The 15841-nt window shown below is 45.1% G+C and overlaps 1 protein-coding gene across 4 annotated transcripts in view; it reads right to left on the reverse strand.

Annotated features, from left to right (window-relative positions):
* TOP2B (DNA topoisomerase II beta) overlaps positions 1 to 14882 on the reverse strand; it is a 62858-nt gene extending 47976 nt beyond the window's left edge. For all 4 annotated transcript variants that reach the window (XM_004588287.2, XM_058657244.1, XM_058657243.1 and 1 more), the window contains exon 1: positions 14211 to 14882. In XM_004588287.2, the coding sequence (XP_004588344.2) occupies positions 14211 to 14279 (69 nt within the window). In that variant the 5' untranslated portion in view covers positions 14280 to 14882. The remainder of the gene's footprint in view (positions 1 to 14210) is intronic.
* Between the last annotated feature and the right edge of the window lie 959 nt (positions 14883 to 15841).

Consider the following 15841-nt stretch of genomic DNA (forward strand, 5'->3'; position numbering starts at 1 on the left):
AGTACAAAACTAGCAAAACTATGAACACCTCTGAAAAGGTAAATGCAGAATCTTCCATATTTACAATGTAGGTATGCTGACAGTTTTAAAAGCAAATACATAACAGGAACTATCAATCTTTTAAAGAGATGCAATATAAACAGGCAATTTGCGACAGCAATAAAAATGTGGGAGAGAAGTCACTCTCAAGTGATTCAAGAATTCACAATACAGAATAATTTGTAAACAAGCAAAACATACTTCTTAATGTACACAACATTAAAAACTAAAGACGCAAATCAACTTTACAACTAAAGGCACTAGATAAACTAAATGCAAAATTAGCAAAAGAAAGGGTAAAATAATCAAATAAACCTAGAAGAAATGGACACATACCATCTACCTAAACTGATCACAGAAAGTCTAAATAGAACAACAAGGATGAATAAAGACCTTCCCCACAAAGAAAACCCAGGACCAGAAGGCTTCACTGAATTCTACCAAACTTTAAGAACAAATGCCAATTTTTCTCAAACTACTCGAAAACAATGGGAAGGGGAAGAATTCTACCAAAATCTTTCTATGCGGCAGGATCACCTTAATTTCAAAACCAGAAAAAAGACACAAGAAAAAGAACCATAGTCCAATCTCCCCGATGAACGTAGCCTCAAAAATGTTCCAACATTAGCTTGAGAATCAACACAACATCAAAAAAATCATTAAGTGAAATTTATCCATGATGTGCAGGGATGATTCAACATACACAAATCAACAAACGTGATACATCGCACTAGCAAGCTTAAGAATAAAAACCTTGGAATTATCCCAATAGTTGTAAACCAAGAAAAAAAGAGCATGATAAAAACATAATACCATTTCAGGATAAAAACCTTAAGTAAATTACATACAGAAGACACATTCCTCAACACAAGCAACGCAATATATGAAAAGTCCACAGCATATGGAATGAAGAAAAGTACAAGACATTTCCACTATAGTTTGCAACCAAACAAGAAAGCCCATTTCACCACTGCTATCAATAGAGTTCAGGAAGTTTTAGCCAGACACAATAGGCAAGAAAAAGAAACCAAAGGGATACAAAATGGAAGAATATCAAGCTACCCCTGTTTGTAAAGGACAGGATTCTCCAGGTAGATGAACCAAAAGACTACTAAGAGAAAATGGGAACTCAGCAAAGTTTGGTAACGTTGCAGGCTGCGAAAACACATGACATGATGGCCTAGTGACTAAGTGCTCACCTCGCATCTAGCAGAACCCCCTATGGACACCAGTTTGTGTTCCGGCGCTCCACTTTCCATCCAGATCCCTGCTTGTGGCCTGGGAAAGTGGTGGAGGATGGCTCAACCCTGCACCCACGTGGGAGAGCAGGAGGAAAGTTCCTGGATCCAGGCTCTGGATTGACTTAGCTCTAGCAGGTGCGGCCACTTGGGAAGTGAACCAGCGAACAGAGACTCTCTCTGTGCCTCCTTCTCTGTATATCTGCCTTTCCAATTAAATAAATAAGTAAATAAATCTTTAGACACACACACAAATCAATGAACTTTGTATACAGAAATAATGCCATGACTGATGAAGAATAAGATCAGTCCCATTCACAACAGCTGCAAAAAAATGTAAGTATGCTGGAATAAATTTAACAAAGGATGTGACAGATCCCTATGATGGAAGTTATAAATGTCCTTATCACCGAACACAATTACAGATCCAACGTGACCCCAATCACAATACTTACATTCTTCTCAGATCTAGGAAAAATACTAAAATTCATATGGAACAGCTAAGCAGTCTAAAGAACATAAACCAAGCTGAGGCATCACAATACCAGACTTCAGGATTTATTACATGGCAGTTGTAATTAACACAACCTAGTGCCTCCCTAGCTATTAGGGAAATGCAAATAAAAATCACATTGAGGTTCCATCTTACTCCAGGAACAGTGGCCTGCAGGGGGAAAAGGAACTCTACTGCACTGTGCCTGAGCGTGCAGCAGTGTGCTCACTAACCAAGTCAGCAGGACAGTGTTCAGGCAACTGAAAATTAACCTACCATGAGACCAGGCTATCCCACTTCTGGGAATACTGCCAAATGAAGTGAAGTGTGCACACAAGATTCTGCACCCCTATATCTACAGCAGCACAACCCACAACAGTGAAGACATGGGCACACCCAGATGCCCACAGAAACAGGAGCGGATAAAGAAACTGCTACATCTACTTCATGGAATTCTACACAGCCATAGAAAATAAAATTCTACCATCTGCAACAGAATGACTCCAACTGGAGACCTTTGTACACAGCGAAATAAGACAACCCCAAAAGCACAAACACCATAGGTTCTGATATAAGGCAACCTTCATGCAAAATAAACAAACTGGTACAGCCATTAGACAGTATGGAGACTCCTCAGATATCTGAAAATAGATCTACCTTATAATCCAGGAACCGTACTCCTGGAAGTGTATCTAAATGAAATGCAATCACCAGACGGGAGGGTAACCTGAACCCTCATGCTCTAACAGCTCAATTCACAATGCTGGCCCTTTCACACTTTCTGATTTCAGACCACAATGCAAGGAGCCAACACTGTGGCCAGTAGGTAAAACTACCACCTTGATGAGGGCATCTCAGATAAGTACCAGTTCAAGTCTCAGCTCCGGGCTTCCGATCCAGCTCCCTACTAACGCTACATGGAAAGCAGCATCAGATGGCCCAGCCACAGCCACAGAATCCATCTGGGAAGTGAACCAACAGAAGGGCAAACTTTCATATTCATTTTCTCCCTTCTCTCCCTTCCCTCTCTCTGGCTTTGCCTTCCAAATAAGTAAAATAAGTCTTTCTTTATAAATAATGCAAATCAATAGCAATGGAAGAGAACATGCATATCAACAAACTAGAACAGGAGCCAAGAAATAAACCCTGCTTTTAGTGGCCATATAATTTTGTGGGGGAAAGAAAAGTCGCTTCAATAAATGGTGCTGAAACATCTAGGTATGCAAATGTATGCAAGTGGACCCTTACATCATGCACAAAATTAGCTCTTCATAAATTAAGGATCTAAAACCAGTGCTTAAAATCAAACTCCTTAATGAAAATCCAGAAAAGCTTCATGACATTTTATTTGCAAGTGACTTCATTGTATGACACTAACAGCACAGGCAATATAAGAAAAAACAAGTAAATGTGACATCAAATTTCAAAAGTTTGAAAAATTTGCAAAAGTAATAAAAGACAGCCTGTGGGAAAGGAAAAATATTTTTGAATCATAATATTCAGATATGTAAATATACAATCTTCTGAAATGCAAACTGATCTTAAAAATAGGCAAAATGCTTAAACAGACAAATCTCTCCAACTAAAATAAACAAATGACCAATAAGCATATGAAAAAGAAAATAAAATGAAAATCAAAACCACAATTAGATATTTATCACTTCATACCCACTAAATGGCCAGGAGAAAGCTAGAAGTGCTGGCAAGGATACAGATAAATGGGAACTCTTACACATGGTTATTGTGAGTAGAAAATGCTACAACCATTATGAAAATACGGAAATTCCCCCCAAATTAAAAATGGAATCATCAAATAATCCAGTAATCCCCTTCTGTATACTTCCAGAAGAATTCAGTAGATATTCCAGAAGATCTAAATAAAGGCTGTTTGCACACCCATTTTGTCCATTATTCACCATTGGCAAGAGGTGGAAGTGATCCTAATGTTGACGAACAGATAAATGTGTAAAGGAAATAATGCTGTCAGATGTGACAGAGGGTTATGCAGCCTTGGATAAGGAGGAAACGTTACAGCGCGCTACAACACGGACAGGCCTCAGGAACAGGGTACACAAAACCCTGCAGTCACAATAAACACCCAACACTACTGAACTCTACACTAAAACATGTAAGATTCCAGCGATGTGATTCCTTTAGAGAGTATTGTGAATGAGTTAAATGGCCATTTTCCCATCCTATATCATGTAGGGACACTGCCTGCATGCCCACTAACGTCTTTCACTTTTGATTTGTTAAACAACTTACCTGGTAAAACATTAAGCCTTTTCATTATAATGTAAACTTAAAATGTTACCTCAAAAACTAAGAAAGGAAGAGGAAGGAAGGTAATATTAAATTGTAGCAAGAAATCAGATTACATGTGCTATTCATTCAAAGTTAGAAATTATACACACAAGTTAAAACGCTAACATGTGAAAAGCTATCTTTCTCTAGTTACTACTTCAAGAAATCACACATAGTCACTAGGGAAGATTCCAGGTTTGATATTGCACTTAGAATCTGAGACAGACACTGGACGCAGCACATCCAGAGTGACCGGCTCTCAATCCTGGCTTCTCTGTTGATTCCAGCTTCCTGCAAATCAGCCCCTTAGGCCAGTGCTGTGCTAGAGTGCATTAAGCCTCTGCCTGCAGTGCCAGCATCCCATATGGGTAACTTTCAAATCCCAGCTGCCCCACTCTCATCCAGTTCCCTGTCAATGCACCTGACAAAGGAGTAGAGGATGGCTCAAGTACTCGGGACCCTGCTAGCCATGGGGAGACCCAGTGAAGCTCTTCGTCCATGGCTTCGGCCTGCCCCAGTCCAGCCATGCTGACCATTCGGAAAGTGAACCAGCAATGGGAGGCCCCTCCCTCTCTCCTCCATCCTCCTCTCTAATAAGGATGTTTTAGAAACTCCTATATAACATAGGATGCTCACAACGACGCAAGCTGGGCCAGGAATTAGAAATGCAACTCAAGTGAGCAGCGGGGGCCCCTTTCTGGAGCCGCCGCCACTGCTGCACAGCCTGGTTACACAGCAGGGTGTGCGGCCTGAGCTCCTGACCTGAGGCTGCGCCACGCTGGCAGGCACCGCACAGCCGGGGCAGACACCTGCCCCCGATTTCGTTTTTAATACATACGTATTTTTCAACTTCCTAGAATACATAAAAAGAATATTACCTTAATTTACTAACTCATATACATGAAAACATAATCAAAGTAAAATAAAACTGAAATTTCCTTTTCCTGGAAGCACTCTTTATGCCTATGACTTAATTCTGCAGCCCCAGCTTTATCAGAGTTTAAACAAAGAGGTAACTAAAATCAAAAAATCAAAACAAGCCTGGACAAGACTAGAAAAAAAAAGCTTAATGTTGCAGTAGGATTTGTCTTTTACATTCCCACTCTCAACAAATGCTATTTTGCACTGTTCACTCACTCAACAGCAACAAACAAGAAGTTATCCTCTGAGATGTTTATAAGATTTTAATAGCACCCTGGGGTGGGGGGAACTTCTCCCAGTTGCTGTTTATTAGCAAGAAGTTGCATCTGGGGTAATGTCCAAGCTACTACTACCCCAAATCTATGAATAATGGGGGAGACAGCATCTCCCCACCCCCACCCCCGCCTTAGTGCAGTTTTTCAGTTTTAACATTGCTGTTGGCAATCCTCAGAAAACCAGAGATTAGCCTGAACAAACAGAACAGCACTCACACCTCAATGTTTGAGAGCACTCTCCAGGGCCCATGTTGCAGTGTGGCAGACAAAGCCGCTGCCTGAGACGCTGGCATCCCCTACAGCCCCAGACGTTCCACATCCCAATCCAGCTCCTGGGAAATGCACATGGGAGAACTGGAAGACGCTCCTGGCTCCTGATTTTACCCTGGCTACATGGGCTATCACAGTTAACTGTGAAGTAAACTAGCAGACGGAGTATCTCCACCCACCCCCCCCCTTTTTTTAATTGCTTTATTTTAACAATCTTTACATAGTTGACTAGGACACAAAGCATCAAGGGCAAGACTGTTTCCACATTACTTTTTTTTTCTGTATCTAGGGTAAAGAGGGAGATAAAGGGAGAAGCCCCACCCAGTCTCCCACCCATCCCAGGTCCCCGAAGTCGGGAATGCTCCAAGGGTCCAGCTCAAGTGGTTTTGATAATTCAGCAGTTCTGAATTGCTGCCAATCTCGCCATTCCAAGCACGATGAAATCTCTCCAGAATCCACTGGCTGATAGTTCACCTCAGAGTCTCTGCCCAAACTTTCACTGCCAACACATGGCTGGGGTAGTTGATCGATTCTTTTTGTCCTCCATCCTGTTGTGGTACCAGGTGTCTTTTTGCAGGTTCCGGTGGACTGCCATATCCTCCATGTGCACCTGGGTATGCTGTCTACTGCTCCGTCAGCCTGAGGCAGCTCAGCTTTGCCACGTGCACTCCACGGTCAGACCATGAACCTGCACTTCCCTTCATGGCTGGGGTTCTGAGTCTGGCAGTTTGATTTGGGAGAGAGGATCTCTCTTTCTGTCTCTCCACCCCCACTCTTTAATGGAACCCAAATAAATACATGAACCTAAAAAATAAAAGCACTCTCAAATCTACAGATAATAAAAGAGTGATGCATATTTGACATATCTAGGCTAAATGAATTATACTAATTGTAATGCTTTAGCTTATTTAATAGATTTTAAAATTTTTATTGCGAAGTCAGATATACAAAGGAGGAGAGAGGGAGAGGAAGATTTTCCATCTGCTGATTCACTCCAAGTGACCAAAACAGCCAGAGTTGTGCTGATCTGAGGCAGCCTGAAACTTCCCCAGGTCTCCCACACAGGTGCAGGGTCCCAAGGCTTTGGGCCGTCCTCAACTGCTTTCCCAGGCCACAAGCAAAGCAGGGAGCTGGAAGGGAATTGGGGCAGCCAGGACAGGAACCAACGCCCGTATGGATCCCTGGGCATTCAAGGCAAGGACTTCAGCCGCTAGGCCACCGCGCCGGGTCCACTTTTTTCCTGTTTTGAGAGATGCAGAGGTAGAGACACAGCTTCTATCAGCTGCTTCACTCCCCACATCCCAAACAGCTGGGGCCAAGCGCGGCTGAGGCTGGAAGCCAGAATGCATCAGGTCTCCCGCATCAGTGGCTGACACCACGGGCTGCTTCTCAGGACGCTGGGAGCAGCAGCAGCACAGCAGGCAGTGCCCATACTTCAGTAACTGCACTCAGTATTCCACAAATGAGAACTGACAATATGCCTTTTAAAATAACGAATTAGGTGTACACCTTGTGACACCAGCAAGCCATGAGGGTACCAGATCCTGTCCCGGATGCTCCACTGTGCCCGGGAAAGCTGTGGGAACTGGCCAAGTCCCCGGGTTCCTGCCACCCAGGGAGCAGTTGCAAGGGGAGTTTTAGAGTTCCAGCTTCCACCTGGCCTAACCCGGGCTACTATCACCATTTAGGGAGTGAAGCTATGGACAGAAGATCTGTCTCTCTCTCTCTACCAAAACAACCAACCTTAATAATGAATTTAAGAGCATTCTGAGTAAATAACAATTAAAAACTCAGAACTCAAGTTTATGTCTACTGCATTCCACTGCCTTAATCTGTTTATAAGGACAAATTAAGCTATTTATGTTAATAATTTCAGCACCCAATACACTAAACATCTAAGAAATCAAGGCAATCTTTTACTACCACACATAACATTCAAAATGCGGAAATTTCAAGTTACTTATTTTTTACAGCTATCAGATATCCTACACATAATAGAAAGTTATTTTTACCCTCTTTGATTTACACAAGTGATGATTCCATAATGAACTTTTTCTAAGGTTCAAGGACTAGCTTCCAAATTACACCATTACTGGGATTTCTGTTTTTGGTTTACTTAAAATATCAAACATAAATAAAATTTAGTTTAAAATACTAACCTATTTTGTAATACTGTCACAGAGTCTATGGTCTGGCAAAGAGCCTTGACTTGACCTTTACAGCAAGAACATTTCTTAACTACCAGAAAAGAACAATATCCTATGTTTCAAAGGAGTATATAATTCTGTAAGCAAAAGGCCCTTCCCCGCACACAGCTGTAACCTGAGGTATAGCAACTAGGGCCAGTCATCCCCAGTTCTTGCTTTTCTAAAGAACCAATTGCTACCAAACAGGGTGAGAGTGGATGGCTTGTCAGCTGACACAAAACGACTAAGCCACTTTCATATAATCGCAGAAACTGTACTCTGGTCAAGCCAACTGGAGGAATAATAGCCACAGTGCCTTCTTTCCATGCAGTTCCTTCAGATTTCACACTACCTTCCATAAGCCCTCTTCCCCTTCTCCCTCAAGGCTGCCACTCCCTGAAGTTTTCAAACGTTTCATTGCTACAAAAGGCAGAGGGGCCATCGTGTGTACATTATGTATCCACCATTAATGCAACAAAAAGCAACAAATCGTCTCCCCATCCTGCTCCTCCAGCAATGCCCTCTCTACAGAAGGGATAAGGAAACAGGTGGAAGATGAGGAATTCCTAAAATAAATACTTGAATTTCTGCTGTGAAAATTTGAGAATACATTTTCCTCTAAGACAAAAGGAATGAACAACTAGTTAACACTTAAAAAAAAAAAAAAAGCAGCTCTGGGTGTGAGTGTAAATCCATCTAAGGCCCACACAGTATGGAAATTAAATATCCATCCTTCTGCAGGACGGCTGTGAGTTAGTAATGTTATTACAATTCTCTTTGTACAGATGAAGCTAGTGTTTGCAGAAGCCGAATTATGAACTCAAGCAATCTCAAGTCACACCCGTAAGAATCGTGCTACGCCAGCCACACAGACCCGGACAAGGAAATATAGTAGTATAAAGACTTCAGCTTGCTTTGTAAAATGTTGGTCAAAGGAGATAAAACATATCCCAGGCATTTTTTAAAATCTCTCATGTTAAGGTAGAAAAGATTAGTGCTTGTATGTGTGACTATTTTTAAGGTGGGTGGCTGCATAAATGATGCTCAAAAACAAAGTGGCTTAAATCCCATCTTATCCTTAGCCGTGTGATTACAAGTGGTTGGCCAATCTTGGAAAAACCCAAAACTATATCAATTTTCTTTAAAATAGGATACTTTTGTATTAAAATTTTTAGGACTGCAAAAAAAAAAAGGTTTTGAAGCATTCTTGGTCAAAAGGCCACTGCTGCCACCCCTTAGAATCGAACGGCTTTGCACACAGAAAACCTTGCACGGTATCACAAGTATTTCTAAATACCGCTGATCTGGGGGTGCACCTAGAGAACAGTGCTACTTAACTTACTGTCCTACTGCTATAAAATTTTTAGGAAGCTAGTATGTCAATCATCCAATTTCTTAACAAGAAGTAGAATTATGCATCCAGATATTTGGTCGACACTACGAGGGATACTGAGAAGGAAAAGGGATGGTCCGGCTTCAGAAGATTGTAACTTAGGATAAAACTGTATGCAACAAAAGCTACAGGTGAAAAACCTCTGGATTTGTTAGAGCAACAAAAGTTTTAACAGGAACAAGATGACCATAAACTAGAAAATAAGTTTGGCAAAACTGAGCTGCTCTTGAAGAATAAAGATTCACACTGCTAAAAATGAGGAGAAAGGCATTCCTGATGGAAAGGAAGAAAAAGTAGCGAAAAGCATAATTTGTGTAGGAGACAGTGAAGTGGTTAACTACGGGGACCATGGGAAATCAATTTCAGCGGAGGGGGCATAATTTATGACAACTTGCCTGAGGAGTTTAGAACTGCAATACTGAGTGCTGACGTCTAAATGTTGAAACAATATTTACTGATGTCTCTAACTCAGTCAGAAAGGCATATACTATATACTTCAATGAATTTTACTATTAACAAAACAACGTGTTGCCAACATGGCGGCTCTTCAGGTTAATGCTCCAGCTGCGGCACCAGCAACCCACATGGGAGCCAGTTCTAGTCCTGACTACTCCACTTCCAACTCAGTTCCCTGCTTATGGACTGGGAAAGCAGTGGGGGATGGAGAAGTCCTTGGGCCGCTGTTTAGACAAGCTCTGCTCCGGCAGTTGCAGCCATTTGGGGAGTGAACCAACGGATGGAAGATCTGTCTCTCCTCTCTGTAAATTCGTCTTTCAAATAAAAATAGATAAATCTTCAAAAAAAAAAAAAAAAGTGTTAGTGCCAGCACTGAGGCCTAAGTGATTCACACTGCCACCTGCAGCACATCCCATATGGGTACCAACCAATTAGAGTACTGGCTGCTCCACTTCCCACCCAACTTCCCTGCCTGGGAAAGCAGCAGCTACACGGGGGATCTGGAAGGCACTCCTGGCTCCTAGTTGCAGAAATCCCAAGCTCCTGCTGTTGCAGCCTCTGGGAAAAGGATCCAGCAGATGAACCATCTCACTCTGATCAGTCTCTGTGTTTCCAATAAATTAATCATTTCCTGAAATGTTAACCATTTTTAAAAAAGACTTAAGTTCTAGTTCTAGTAGTAAATATTAAGATAGTTAAAGATGAAGTTATGCAATTCTGGGATTTGCTTTTCTTCAGTGAGAAGGGAAAAGCAGGTGACCTTGACCACAGGGGCTCCTCATACTCCAGCTGCCACTTTAGACGCTAAACACTTTCCAGACTTTGTTAACGAGTTAGTGTTACTAAAAAGAGGCAATAACTATTAGAATATTCCTACAACCACTTCAACATGATAAAAGACTAATAAATTAAACAAAGTATTAGGATCTACTAACCCAAACTTCCAAACTAAGAAACTGTTTGCTTTAAAGACGACTTTCTACCACGGTCTTAAGATCCTGCAAATCTTCAACAAACCAAATCAGCTATTAAAGCAGAAATTAATCTTAAATCATTTTGCTTTGTAGTTCCTAATAGTAAAAAGTCAATTCCTGGGCATGGAAAGTGTTGACACATGCTGCTGTGCGCCCCTACAAAAGCAAGCCAAAACCAGCAACACGTGGCATGCCGCAATTCCCTGCCCTCTACACCGTGGAGGAAAACATCTAGAACTATTCCATTTTTATTTCTGTCATCCACAAGCAGGTGGCAACATAACACCAGCTTTGATAATGTAAAGTTACCCTTGTAAAATAGATGACTATTGCAATAAACTTCTGAATTCTTGCAAAGGAATTTTTTTTTTTTTTTGCTCCAGCTGGGAACTATTTTTACAAAAGCAACTGTGATATGTTATTCCAGCATGTGTATTTCTTGAATTTTGCTGATAATGATGATGGAGCCTGGCACTGCGCTACACCTCATCTCACTGAAATCTCAACGCAACTTTATTAGACAAACGGAAAAACAAACTTGAAAAAACCTGTATGGTTGTTTGCCAAAAACCATACAGGTCTGACAAGTGATTCGAATGTATATTAATCTGATATCAACGTCATTACTACCTTCACTATATTGCCTCCCAAGAAACTGAATGCGTACTATGGACACCAAGATGCTCGTGTAAACTACAATTTAAAGTAAACATCAAATCTTAAAGAGAACTTAAAAGGGTGATTTTTAAAAATAAGCCTCAATAACCGGTATTCTCAAAAGATTAAGATTATTGTGGTGTAGCACATTAAACTGCTGCCTGCAACCAGGGGATCCCACATGGGTGCCCATGCAAGAACCAGCCGCTCTGCTTCCTATCCAGCTCCCAGCTAATGCACCTGGAAAGGCTGCAGGAGATGGTTCAAGACCCTAGGACCCCGCACCTATGTGGGAGATCCAAACGAAGCACTTAGCCAGCATTGAGGAGTGGGTCAGACTGGGCCAGCCATTTAGGAATGAAACAACAGATGAAACCAACGTTCTCTCAATCTCTCCCACTCTCTATAACCCCAGCTCTCAAAATAAATCTTAAAAGTTGTCCATTTTACTTCTCTAGTATACAACTGACATGGGAATACAGCATAAAGTCTTTAATCAGTCAATTTTAGCTTCAAGCAGATTTGCCTTTTTTGCAATTTATTTTTTAAGAGTTACTTATTTTCATTTGAAAGGCAGAGTTACAGAGAAAGGCGTAATAACTCATCTGTTAGTTCATTCTACAAACACCTCAGCTGGCAGAGCTGGGCCAGTCCAAAGCCAGGAGCCTTGCCGGGGTCTCCCATGCAGACGCAGGGGGTCCAAATACTTGGGCCATCTTCTGCTGCTTTCCTAGGCCATTAGCAGGAGCTAGATGGGAAGTGGAGCAACAGGGACCCTAACTAGCGGCCATACAGGATGCTAGCACTACAGGTGGAAGAGTAACCAGCTAAGCCAAGCACCTGTCCCACAGATTTTCCTAATAATGAATAGAACCCTCCAAGTTTTGCTAAGTTTGTACTGTAAGTGAAAGATTCCATTGAGCTTGAAAGAAAATGCAGTCCATTAGTTACAAAGTTAACAGTAAATTCAAATGTTGGTTATCACATATTAAAACCAAGTTCAGGGCCCGACCTGGTGGTGTAGTGGTTGAAGTTCTCGCCTTGCACGCCCGGGATCCCATATGGGCGCCAGTTCTAATCCCAGCAGCCCTGCTTCCCATCCAGCTCCCTGCTTGTGGCCTGGGGACGGCACAATGCTTTGGGACCCTGCACCCGCGTGGGAGACCTGGAGGAAGCTCCTGGCTCCTGACTTCGGATTGGCTCAGCTCCAGCCGTTGTGGCCAATTGGGGAGTGAATCATCAGATGGAAGATCTTCCTCTCTGCCTCTTCTCTCTGTATATCTGACTTTCTAAAAAAAAAAAAAAAAAAAAAGTTCAGGGCCCAGCACAATAGCCTTGCATCCACCAGGCTTCCACATGGGCACTAGTTTGTACCCTGGCTGCTCCACTTCCCATGCAGCTCCCTGCTTGTAGCCTGGAAAAGCAGTAGAGGAGAGCCCAAGGCCTTGGGACCCTGCACCCAAGTGGGAGACACAGAAGAAGCTCCTGGCTCCTAGCTCCATATCAGCTCAGCTTCAGCTGTTGCAGTCCAGCAAATGAAGATCCTTCTATCTTTCCCCTCTGTATAGCTGACTTTCCTATAATTAAAACAACAACAAAAAATCTTAGACCAAACTGTTTACCATTATAGAGCCAAAGTTCCTCACAGAGGTACAGATGAGGACCTAAGACTTTTCCGAACAGCCAATGAAAGCTCAGGATACCATCTGGTTACCTAGCACCACTTCCTGTCTTATTTTAGTCACCGGGAGAACCACTGATTAGAAGGAAAAAAATCCCTTTGGCTGGTATTATTTCTCTTCCCCTACATTCACACAGACCACTAACCCACTATCTGACATTTTCTCTCCTGGCTCAAGTAAGTTCATACTTTGACATGACAGGTCTTGAATATTTAAAAAAAAAATCAGAGCTTGGCAACTTAATTGCAAAGTACACCAGGTCACACTTAAGTGGCAAAAATGCTTCCCTGCTGTTACATTTATCAGGAACAACTCAAAGAGGGGGGAAAAATAATGAACTCGGTAATCAAAATGCCAGTAGGAAAGTCATTTGGGATGTTTAAAGGGGCTTTGGGGGGAGCTGGGAGGTTATGCCATTTCAAGGCCCTGAAAAAGTCCTGGCTACTACAGTTGGGGGGGGGGGGGTTATATACTGTAAGTCAGTCGGCTTAGCACTGTGCGTGTGTGTAGGCAATGACCCTGGTCTGAACTCCACGCCGAGCGAGTGAAATGCCAGTGAATTATCGATCTGTCGTGGGCATCCGGTCTCTCTAGGTCTTCCTCCACCACTGCTCCTTCCCTGGGCCAGCAGGAACTGAGTGCCGAAATCCCTGAGCTCCAGGACTGACCGTGGCTTCTGGTCTCCCCTCGGGCCCCACCCGCTTCACCTGCGCTGCTGACGCAGGCAAGCGCTTCTTTGGATAATCCCACCCTGACAGATGGACCAGGTACCGCAGAGTCAACTGCTGGGAAGCCTTCAACCCCACCAACGCCCTCGCCATCCTCGCCGCTTCCCAAACTCCAGTGCCAGAGACATCCAAATCCATTCTTCGAGAGTCCAGCATCAGCTGTGGTTTCTCCTTTAGCGTGCACACGCGCGCGCGCACACACACACACCTCTTTCTCCCGGGTTTTCTAAACCCCATAATTGCAGAAAGCCCTGATACACAGATACATAGGATTATCACCATCCCCACCACTTCCCCACCCCACGACCCTAGCAGCGAGGGTAAGAAGCAGCCAGCGGAGGTTACACGTTGTGTTAGGATGCGCGCACACCCCTCCCCACCCCCACGCAAAGTTTCAAGTTCAAGGCTTGTTCCAGCAAGAGCTAAAGAGAGGAAGAAAGAAAAGGCGCAGGGGGTCTCTACCCTGCAACAGCACGTAGCGAGAAGCAGGTTTCGAGGACGGGGTTTCCCTCTTCCTCCCCTCCCCCCACCGCGGGACGCGAACAAAGCGGCGGCAGCGGGGACGCCCACCCGGGGGGGGGACCCGCCACTCACCACCCAGGTCAGCGCCCCGTTGCCCGCTCCGGCTCCCACGCCGCCGCCGCCGCCGCCCGACTTGGCCATGGCGGGTGCCTCCGGCTCACAAGGCCCTCCGAGCTGCGGCCGCCGCTTCCTGCCTCCCCCCCGGGCCGCCGAGCTGCGTTGCTTCCCCACCGGCTGCTGGCTGCGCTCGCCGGGCTCCTAGCCGCGCCGGCCCCAGCGCCCCATCGCCGAGATCCGGAGGGGACGTCCGAGCGAGGCCGCTGAGGAGGCCGCGCCGCCCGCCGCCGTCAAACTCGAGGCGCGGTGGCCGTGTCGCTCGGGCCTAGCGCGGCCGCTGAGGAAGAGAAGAAAGCGGGAAGCAGGCGGGCGGCGCTGCTGCCTCCTCCTCGTCGGCGGCGGCGGGCGCCGCAGCTAGCAGGGCCGGGGCCCGCAGGCGCGAGCTGCCCAAGGGCGCCTGAGGAGCGCGGGCCGTCCGGACGTGGCGGGGACGCTGCGGCGGCGGCGCCTTGTCCTCCCGGCACTCCGCTTAGGCCGGTTGCTCCGGTCGCCGCCTCCAAGGTGGCCTTGGTCAGCCGCGCTGCACCCTCGGCTTCCTCAGGCGCACACAGCGAGAGGGACAATAAACAGAGCCGCGGCGGTCGCCTCTCTCTTGTCCGGCATAACACCGCGCGCGCACACACACACACACACTCTCTCTCTCTCGCACACCCGGGAGGGAGGAAGGGCGGGCGCGGCGGCAGCCCCCGCTGTCAATCAGCTCCCCGCTGTCCAATCCGGGCCTTGTCACCCTACATCCCGACCAATCGCAAAATTCCAAGCCCCGAGGAGGGGCGGGACCCGTGAGGGAAACGTCATTGCGGGTAGCAACCGAAAGGAAGACTTGGAGGGGTTTTTTGTGTTGTTGTGTGTGTGTGAGTGAGTGTATGTCTGCTTTGCGTTTTCCGTTAGGAGGCACAGCAGGGGTGGCTGTCAAGGGTCATTTGAGGGCGGGCAAAGGGAAAGGAGCAAAGTGGCCTGGGTCGATTGTAATCCTCCGTGCGTGTTTACCCTTAGGACCAGGACACCAAAGTGTTTGTTTGCCGGGGGGCCTCCCCCACTAAGCCTGGGGGTGGGTCAGAGGGTGGGGGTGGCAGGAAAAGGGAGGGAGGGAGGGAGGGGATGCGAGAGGAGGAGTGTCCCACAGGGAAATTATTTTTAAAGAGCGGTTGTAAACCACAAGCAAGACGTTGTAGACCACTGATGCAAGGAGGACCCCTTGACCCCAGCCTACCCAAGGCCTCAAGTGGATACTGCTATCCGAAGAGTTTACTCGGACCTTCCGCTCTTCCTCCCTCCCCAGAAAAAGGATATGGTCACAGGAAAAGTGCACTGAGAGAATTTAAGTGAAAAGGAACGCACGCACGCCGAACGTTCCAGGAAGAAAATGATGCGGGGCGGGGAGTTGGGGGGAGTGTTCAGTTTCTACTCTTTATTGACCTTTCTTTTCAACAGTGCAGAGATGTCACTGTCACTTTGCTTACCTCTATCCAGTTATGTCCTCTACCTCTAGGAAGGCATGCTACTACTGTCCATGGAATTTTCATATACACTCGCTAAGGAATAATTCACATTTAAGCTTTCTAAGAACGAAGGATTCCCATCGA

This window comes from Ochotona princeps, chromosome 30, assembly GCF_030435755.1.
Source record: "Ochotona princeps isolate mOchPri1 chromosome 30, mOchPri1.hap1, whole genome shotgun sequence".
NCBI classification, from domain to species: Eukaryota; Metazoa; Chordata; class Mammalia; order Lagomorpha; family Ochotonidae; genus Ochotona; species Ochotona princeps.